General features: G+C 36.1%; 1 protein-coding gene across 1 annotated transcript; it reads right to left on the reverse strand.

Annotated features, from left to right (window-relative positions):
- Nucleotides 1–5,778: 5,778 nt before the first annotated feature.
- Nucleotides 5,779–9,410, reverse strand: LOC136886140 (V-type proton ATPase subunit S1). Its single transcript, XM_068231030.1, has 2 exons — nucleotides 7,630–9,410; nucleotides 5,779–7,257 (listed from the first exon to the last, which is right to left on the reverse strand). Exon 1 carries the CDS (start codon nucleotides 9,355–9,357, stop codon nucleotides 8,044–8,046), a length of 1,314 nt encoding a protein of 437 aa, XP_068087131.1. The 5' UTR covers nucleotides 9,358–9,410; the 3' UTR covers nucleotides 5,779–7,257; nucleotides 7,630–8,043.
- Between the last annotated feature and the right edge of the window lie 1,116 nt (nucleotides 9,411–10,526).

Genomic DNA, 10,526 nt, shown 5'->3' on the forward strand with positions numbered 1-10,526 from the left:
TAGCGCGCATCATCAGAGCTGTCTTGCGAGAACTGGTCATTCAAGAGATGGTATGGCCAGCAGTGAGACCCAACATTAATCCCATCGAGCATGTGTAGGATAAGCTTGACAGAAGTATTCGTGGGCATCCTGTTCCACCACAGACTCTCCAAGACCTCGAACAGGCTCTCATTGAAGAATGGGACCTGATACCGCAACGTGACCTCCGTCGACTTATACGGAGCATGCCACGTAGGTGCCAAGCTGTGATAAATGCTCGTAGAGGACATACACCATATGGAAGCTCTCCAACTGTGATAAAAATCCACCCTGGAGGACTGTATCGCTTTGTTTTTGCCCCTATTTGGACATTACCGTTTGTGTTCTGAAAATGAATGGGAATCCATTGATGTTCTTTTGTCTACTTCAACGGTAAAGAATAAATGTTTAGTTGGTAATATGTCTGGGTGTGAGGTATTGTTTTGTGGAGCATGGCATATATTCAAAATCATGTTCCCCTAATTTTCTTGAACTGTGTAGTTCAACTATGTTCGATCCTGGCTCAGTCCGGTGGTATTTGAAGGTGCTCAAATACATCGGCCTCGTGTTGGTAGATTTACTGGCACATAAAAGAACTCATGTTGGACAAAATTCCAGCACCTCGGCATCTCCAAAAACCAAAATGGTAGTTAGTGGGACATAAAGCCGATAACATTATAGTTCAACTATGATGGTTTTCATTGCATTACTCTTGTAGTCCATATCTGGTAACATTTTAACTCTCGAACGTTCCTGTTTTCTTCATATACAGTATCTGTTGAAGGCAACAGAAGTCATGATGTATGTAGTTCGACCTCAAGCTGATAGATATAGTTGTGTATGTACATCATGGCAAATGCAACAATAACTTCACTGATAGAAATTTATTTTTATTTTTTTATAGAAGGTACAAAAGTCGTGGTCGTGAGAGGTTCATTGTATTTTTCTTGTAAAGAAGACATAAAAATCTATAACAGGTACCAATTTCAGCTCTTGAAATGTTCTCGTTACCTCAACATGACTGAATGACAGACAGAATAGGGGTTTTATATAAATAGTTGCCCTCATTCCATATGAGCACTGCAGAGAGGTTTGGAATTTAATCCAGGCTTTTGGTACGCAATCTAGTGATTAGAAATTGTATACCACCATCTCCCTTACCTTTCCGGCTAACATTCTGATGGGAAATTTTTTTTAAACCAATGAGATTCGAACCGAATAACCACAGTATCAGACCATAAATTTAATGCCTTAACGACCAAGACCACAGAGACTGCTTGCTTTTGTGCTTATAGATGGAGATAATGTGTTTTCATACCCCAGAATGGAAAGAATGATTAATTTATTTTACTGAAAGGATTTTTCATTAAAAAGTATGATGATCAACATCGCATTATTCTTATAACGTACATCTGGAACCAGTTGGAAGGCAACAGAAGTTAGGATGTACATACTTCGAATTCATGACGATAGATATAGCTGTGTACTTATGTCATCATAACAACCTACAATTGGTACCAATTTCATCACTCAAAATATTCTCATTTTCAGTATGACTGTGAATGAGAGACAGAATAGGGGTTTTGTATGTATACTGTAGATAGCCAAACCATGAACCCTAAGTCTTACCAGAGATAATGTTTCATGTATGCTGTTCAAGGACCTCAGTGGCGGTAGGCTCTCAAGAGCACATGAGCACGTGAACACCCAGTAATCCAAAATTGTTTCCTTTTTCCGTCAATCGATCGAAAGCGTTCGACTTATATCGAAGCTTCATTACACTGACAGCTGTTCTTTTCAGCTGACAATGCCAGGGAGCACACTGGAGATTTTGCTACGAACCTTAAGACTATAGACATGCGCATGGAGATGATGTCATGGTTTATGCACAGATATCTCCACAAGCGAGGAGCACGGTAAGGAATGTACCTTTCCGTCTACAACCACCCTCAAACCAGAGATAGTATTACAGTTGACAGCAAGGGTCAACCACCTCCCCTGTTACTATTGGCCACAGCTCCCAGAAGTTACTATTGTATTACATCGCCGGAAGATTTTGCTAGTAGGTAATTCTGAACAGGTGTTCGTAATCACAGGATCAGAAAGCCAGAGCCTCAGCCTCAGCCAAAGCCTGAGCAACTCAGACCGGCAGTCATAATTTTATTTTTCTTGTACACTCACAAATCAGTCTCAGAAAAATGTATCCTCGGTTATAAGGGTTCTACCATATTATGAGTAGAGAAGCAACCGTACAAGGAACTTTTAGTGAAATGATTTAAGTAAGTGATTTTGTACGTATTTGCATTCTACGTTGGTATATTTAATACGTTAACACAAATTTTGTTGTGAACTCCTTGAAAATTTGGTCACGAGCCGCCACTAAAGAACGTTCATTATTAACTAGAAGATATGCTTCACTGCACTGCTCCAACAAATCACTCTCTCCCCCTGTACATGACTCAAGCTCTACTCAGCCTAAGGATATATTAGATCCTCCACATAGAATACAACTTTCTTCACAAACAACTATTCAAGAAGGGAAACATGTGTGGAGTAAAGTAAAGTGCTATAAATTGATAGATCTCAGATGAGTATGGATACATAAAGAATTGACCTTGTAATGGCTAATTAAAAAAACAGTTTTCATCTAAACTAAAAGCAATTTAATCTTCATTGTCATTTACATTTGAACACTACTACTTTCAACTTAACAATTTGCTGTACTGTTGGAAAATCAAACCTGTCAAAATGATGACCAAATAACTGCTGGTGATATGCAAGACACATTAAGTTGGGGAGATCCTCTGTATGAAGTTACAGACTTGTTGCTGTTGTTGTTGTTTTTAATAATAATAATAAGAAGAAGAAGAATGCAATGACATTTTTGAAATGAGAATATTATGGAGGACTTGTGATGAAATTGAAATGTAGGTATGTCAGATAAAATTGACATTATTCGTATGTCATACTGTACCATAATCTTTAAACTGAATTTAACTTCCAACTATACAGGTGTTGATGTGACTGGTTAAAGACAAAAGTAACATGTACTTTGTTCTCTATTTACATATCGTAGGTACACATATCTATGTTTGTTTTTAGCAACTTACATAAAATTAAATGCAAATGTCAGCAGGGTTCCAAGTAATGAACGGTCTGGTCACAACATACCATATCTATATGCAATACTGGTACCTATTTCTGGGCAGCAGTTGATCTGCTACCAGAACCAAAATTCATTGAAGATTCAAATGTTAGTACTTGTACTATGAAACAGTAAATTAGATAGATAGATAGATAGATAGATAGATTATTTATTTATTTATTTATTTATTTATTTATTTATTTATTTATTTATTTATTTATTTATTTATTTATTTATTTGTTTGTTTCTTTCTTTCTTTCTTTCCTTCTTTCTTTCTTTCTTTATTTATTTATTTATTTACTAGGTGATGTACCCGTGCTTCGCTACGGAATTCTACATTGTATACAGAATTCTATGTTAAGTAGTGTACACCTTGTGAGCAACATTGTATTATATTGCATAACAACGTTACCCTAGAAACGCGACAGGGAAGTCACCAAACGTCTTTTCTCATATGAAGACTGGGTTAGGGAATTTTCATTGTGATGGTAGGTCTGCTTGCCTACTCTGTCACAATCAGGTTGGGGAGTTTTCATTATAATGGCAGACACTCACTCTCCACCTGCTTTTTTACATTCTCAGAAAGACTGCCTTAGTGGTTTTCCCAAGTGAAATGAACATAGGTCATTACAATGACGTCAGTAGGAAAGGCACGATTAAAAGCAATATGAAATACCCGATCAAATGAAAAACAACATATTTTTTCACTTTTGACGAACAGTACTACGCTGCCGATCTAACAGTCCAAAGTTCCAGAGCTAGAATGGCCAAGCCGCACGGCCTTGATCCGTGAACAGACTTCGTCTTTTTTTCGTTCGGGGGGGGGGGGGTCGAATAGCGGGGTGTCCCAGGAGGACAAATCTATGCCCTTTTACTAATCTCTTTCCTAGGAGTACCTGATGAGTCGGAAAATCTCATTTCACTACACTGGTGGCGGAAAAATCTATCTGACTTGGAGGCAAATTTTTCCTCCAAGCCAGAGGAGAAAACCCCTCTTCACTGCTAATTTCGAACAAAATGAATGTAGAATTTAATAAAAGTGAAGAGGAAGACGCTTTTCTTAAGTAACGTCTCTTTTCAGGGTTGAATTTTGAATTATTAATGAATTGTAGTGCTGTAATTTGGAATAGGCTTAAATTGTAATTCTAGACCAGGTCATACTACTATTACTAAGTGAGCCTCTGCCAAATCTGCACACTGCTCATTCAAAACAGCGTGTCAGAGTAGGGAGTGAATAGCTGGAATACTGATGAACCAGTGTGTTACGTACCAGCAGTATCAGACAGTGTATGAACCAGAGGAATGGCATGCTAAAGAAAACAGTTTTTTAACTCCCCAGCTTTCCCGCCAATATTGAGTCAGGCTGTTATACTCGGTACACAACAGTAATCCCTTCTATCAGAGTTGAGGGCACGATAAGAGGCAAAGAACATCACAACAAACAATGTTCAATGTAATGTTATTGTTGATCAATGTTATGCGCTTTCCATATTGTAGGCCTTCGCATTTAGTTTTCTTCCGCCTCTGAAATACTACTCTTATCACAGTCGGTACGGTTAAACTGACTAAAACATAAATGATCGGAAAATGTATTCTCTATAACTTTTGTTATGTAGTACTTTTCTATAGGAGCAATAACGAAGGTATTTAAAAATTAAATTTTAGGCACCTACCCCTAAACTACCATTTCACCCAGGTTCAGTAAAATTGTTTATAGCTTAGACTACAGTTCTTTCTTCCCCAACTCTATATACCGATTTTCATTAAATTCTGTTCACCCATTTTCTCGTGGCTCGGCATTGATGGGGACTTAGCAACAAAAATCGAAATTCATGAATATCAGTGTTATCATAGCCGGTACGGTAAAATTGTATAAGACATAAATGATCGGAAATTTAATTCTATGTAACTTTAGTTGTGTAGAATTTATCGACAGGACCACTTAAAATATAAATAGTTGAAAATTGAATTTTAGGCCTTCCCCTAAAGTACCATTTCACTCAGCGTGAATAAAATGATTTATAGCCTAGATTGTAGTGGCTCATCCCCCGACTTTACATACCAATTTTCATTAAATTCTCTTCAGCCATTTTCAAGTGATGCGTGTACATACATACAGACAGACAGAAATTACGGAAAAGAAAAAAGTGCGTTTCCTTGTTACTGTGGACATGAACGATACAGAAATACCATTTTTTTCAAATTCTGAGCAATGTACAGACAAAACTCTTATTTTATATATATAGAAGATTTAAGAAAGTGTCTGCCCATAAAAATGTAGTTGTGAGTTAAGTATTATCAATATATTGGTACAGTACGGTATTTTGAACTTCACTTAGCACATTATGAGGGAGTGGTTATCTAAGGAAAACACTCTTGTTATCTTTCTTTTTCTTAAACTACCCACTCAATACATTTTTAACTAACACTGATTAGTATTTGCAGATTTCATAAAGGAACATAAATGAAGCACACATACCTTATCTACTGAACATGATAGTTTAAAAAGAACCTAAACATTCACCGTCTTTGAGGCTAGTATGAAAGTTTTCAACATAATGTCCAAGAATATCAGGTGGGGAAAAAAAAAGGAATAGAACAATGATAATGTGGAGGACATTGTTGAAATCATCATTAATTTTTAATCACCAATAATAGCTTGCATTAGACTTTCTTCATAATGATAGGTCTGACCAGAAGTAGGAATAATAATATGAAGAAATTCTATTACATGATTCCAAATATTATAGCAAAATAGGCTACCTACCACAAAATACCAATATTTACATTTTTCCTTAAAGGAAGGAAATTAATTCTGTTATTGAGATAAGTATTCCTTAATCGTTTATCAATTAGTTATTAGTTTTACTGACATTTGGAGGATCTAATGCCAAACTGAACCAACTACAAAATTGGAATTTATCTGTTCCTTTTAGAAGTACAGAATTGCAAAAGAAATTGTGTCCAGATATCTCTGCAAACTTAAATTAACAACTTTTTAATTTCAATTTTTATCATTCTAAAAATTACCAGTAATTGAAAAGATGATACTGAGAATTGTTAAATATATAATTGGTTCACTCTGGTATCAGACCCTCAATTTAGAAAGAACGTAGAAAAAAAAATAGAAAAGATTATGAGTTAAGAATTGTATGATAATATTATTTGTATCAAATCTATAATGTACCATGTGCAAACATAGGATATGGTACTTTAAAAAATAAAAAAACTACTCTTATTGGAAATTTCATGATTCATGGGACCCTGTATTTTAGAAGAAGAATAAGAAAGATCTTCATCCACTGAATATTGATATGAAAATTGAAATGTCGATCCCCATATTTTTTGTGCGTAATAATCCTACTCTACTAATCATTCAAATTGGTGTTACAGATGCTTTTAAAATCTGAGAACCTCTCTCATTTATCTGATGATCAGGCCATCAACATCCTTTCAGTAATATGACCGTAGTAGCCTTCAAATGTAGGCTACAACTCTCACTTCCACCCTCCAGTTCAGTATTGATTGTTATTCATCTTTATTAGACCACAAAATCATGCAGGCCTACACGATTAGACATACCTGATTTTCTTACAAAGAGAAAGGAATCGTGGCAACTTACTTATAAGTAGGCTACAGGTACCATTTTAAATTCTTGCCTTTTTTTTTTTTTTAATGTAGCCTATACCATTCAAAACCTGCTTGTTGAATTTTGAAACTATTTGTAATACTGATAATAGGCCTAATAATAATAATAATAATAATAATACTGTAAATTATTATAATATAAATAGGATGATAAAAATTAATAATAGGTATTGTGAATTATTTTTATTTTATTTACAATACAACAATATGAGTTATGAGCCAAATAATCTCAAAAATGTTTACCCTTTAAAACTGATTGAATGAATTGTACAGATTTATAGCTTGCAGGGTACCTATGCTAATTACATATATTATGCAAACCTTTTCTTGAGCCCTGAGCTCCATAGTGCTGAATGGGAACTAGGGCTCAAGAAAAGGTTCACGTACCAGTGGTTCACGTACCAGTACTGTACTATAGTTGTAAAAATCTGTATCCATACTCATACCTCATTTTGATTGATTGATTGATTGATTGATTGATTGATTGATTGATTGATTGATTGATTCCAGTACATTTCAATGGAAGGAGATGGATACATCTACATTGTGCTGATAGGCTACCTACTTCAATTTGAATACTCATTTTTTGACCTTTGAAGAGTGTTGGTAACATCTAGTTTTATTCAGTGAACATTGCTGGTAAGTTAGATAGGCCTAAATATTCTGTTTTGGTTAGGTACCAGTATATAAAGGAAAACGAGGAGTCGTGCTGAAACTGAAATTTAATCCTCTTGGCTGACTAAGCATTTACCCCACTCACCTCCCCCACACCCCCAAAAATAATTCGTTGAATAAAAATTCTGTATCCATACTCATACCTCATTTTGATTGATTGATTGATTGATTGATTGATTGATTGATTGATTGATTGATTGATTGATTGATTGATTGATTGATTCCAGTACATTTCAATGGAAGGAGATGGATACATCTACATTGTGCTGATAGGCTACCTACTTCAATTTGAATACTCATTTTTTGACCTTTGAAGAGTGTTGGTAACATCTAGTTTTATTCAGTGAACATTGCTGGTAAGTTAGATAGGCCTAAATATTCTGTTTTGGTTAGGTACCAGTATATAAAGGAAAACGAGGAGTCGTGCTGAAACTGAAATTTAATCCTCTTGGCTGACTAAGCATTTACCCCACTCACCTCCCCCACACCCCCAAAAATAATTCGTTGAATAAAAATTATCTTGAGCAATTAAAAGTATTTCCTTTCCAGAGTTACATTTAGTCTGTTGAACTGACTGTGATTGTTTTACCTTTTGGATCATCATATTGATCGTTTGTATGAATGCTCATTATCATAGAAAGACCCCACATAGTTATTAATGTAATCATAACAGTAACAAAGAGACCTGATAAAATTGCAGGCGTATAAAAAGGAACACAATCATAAGCATCTCCGAACCTCAATGTGTCCCTATCTTCGATAAAAGCCTCAATTTGGACATTAGGAAAGTACAGATTTGTTGACTCACTCGTGAACGTAATATTGTTGCTACAATGATAGGAGAATCCCTTAGGAGCATAAATTTCTGTGAATGAACGTAGTGTCTCATTAGAGAAATCTTCGTCTGAATATTGAATTTCTTCCAGTTTCCAATAATTGAAAGCCGACAAATAAAATATAAAATTCAAAACACCAGATTTACCAGTTGTGTTTCCTGTGAAATCAACTGTAAGATTTAGTTGATACTGACGTTGCAAGTCTGTTCCATCCATTTCTTCGATAACGCTTATTATAGAATCTATATCTAGTGTATCATTGGTACCGGTAACATTGGTACTAAAAAAAGGATCCGTATGAAAATACAGAAACACTGTCGCATTTTTAAGACTATCATACCACATTGTACCGTTTTTCTTCTCTTCCTCTTCATAATCCTCAACAGCGAAAAGCTTACGTGTTGTAAAACTGTCCAGTTCATCCCTTGACAACCGATTAGATGTATATATCCCAATTACGTGAGAATGAGACAAAATTTTATTGTATGATTCAAATATGATTTGATCGTGCTGTTTCAAAGCACTTGACCTTTTTGGTTCAACGTCCTTACCCTCGCCAAAGTAAACAACGAAGATCGCACCACCTTCAGCAGGCAAAGTAATATTTGTCGCATCTCGTACATCCAGCACATGCCATTCATAATTCAACCTTTCCAGTGCTTTCAGAGGTTTTTGGACCGATGGCAAGAACGACACCGTTGAGGCTGTCGAGGTCAAATTAGTTAAGAACGGGTAAGAAGAAAATCCATGCGCATCAGTTCGACTAAAGTCTTCAACACTCAACATTTCTTCAACAAAAACAACAATATGCTTATTTCTTGAGTCTCCCACTGATAACTGATTCGCAACATGGTGATAAAAGCCATTAACGCTCATCTTAGTAAAAACCGAAGGCGAATTATCTACACTATTGCTATTTCCAGCAGATTCCCACATCAACACAGGCACAGGTTCCGTGGTGCTACGTACATGAGGAGATTTCACCAAAATGCACACTATCGGAAGTAAAAAATATGAAAATCTTTCTGTCTTCATGATTCCACTAACAAACAGTAACGATTCTCTAAGAAGGTCTGGGGAACATAGATAAAGAAAATGCCTGCACTCAAGCAGCCATCTGTCAAGTGGGCTTTTATCGGTTACGGTATCTCAAGATAAGACATAAAGAAGACATCGCGGCATCTACTGATATAGTCTCCGTCTCCTGAGAGAGTACGTACCGGTAGCCACTGTCCATGAATTTAATTACAAGTGGGTGTAAATCCAATTCTCGCCACCCTAGTAGGTAGTAGGCTACCGTATTTTTATTGTGTTTACTCGACGCAACGCTGGGAATATTATTGAAAGTTTCCTGTCCTATAACCTGTTTCTCATCTCCACAATACCTACCGGTACCTACGTCCAATGTCAGTGTTCCTTACAACCGAAAACTGGCCGAGGGAAAATTCTATTTTTCCTGGGTGTACACGAATCTAGAAGTATTCACCTCAAAGACTTGCGTTTCCCCTTAAAACAATAATCACTACCACCAATAACATTGCCTAAAGAAGATGGCGGAGGAAAATACCCGAATATGAAACGAAAGTGAAGTTAAACTCAGAGGACAAAAGTATAATCTATATAATACGGCGATTTATTACCTCTGTCTTACAAGTGAAATGCCTCTTATGTCTCTTAAGAAAACTATAGAACAGCGTAAAACTGTTTAAGAACATTGTTCATTTGTTGTAAGGTTTCTGAACGTTTTCGGAACACGAATTACTGGGTGTCAATATTTGCGAAAATTTCAAGTTAATCCTAAATGCAAAGGTAACCGACAAGCTATAGGTTTTCAAGACGCAAAAATACAATTCCAATTTGTCTCTATTGATTCTCAGTGTTACCAACGATAAGGTGTACCGATACCTTTTTTTTTTACAACTTGCTTTACGTCGCACCGACACAGATAGGTCTTACGGCGACGATGGGATAGGAAAGGCCTAGGAGTGGGAAATGACATTAAATAATAATTCATGACCTTGTTTGCCCTATTTTTAATTATATTTGAAGATGAAAAATAATAATGAATGATAATAAAATGTAACATTTGGGATCAGGAATGTCGATTCGAATTGCAAAGGTGAAGTAACACAGCCCTCTGGCTTGCATCCCGCTCTTCGTGAGGGTTGCCAGCAGTGTGCGAGTTCGTTTTTGCGCAGAAGACT

Source organism: Anabrus simplex, chromosome 1 (assembly GCF_040414725.1).
Source record: "Anabrus simplex isolate iqAnaSimp1 chromosome 1, ASM4041472v1, whole genome shotgun sequence".
NCBI lineage: Eukaryota > Metazoa > Arthropoda > Insecta > Orthoptera > Tettigoniidae > Anabrus > Anabrus simplex.

Bases quoted from the DNA above. Each gene is read 5' to 3' on its own strand.
- LOC136886140 (XM_068231030.1), bottom strand. From the start codon at position 9,357: ATGAAGACAGAAAGATTTTCATATTTTTTACTTCCGATAGTGTGCATT.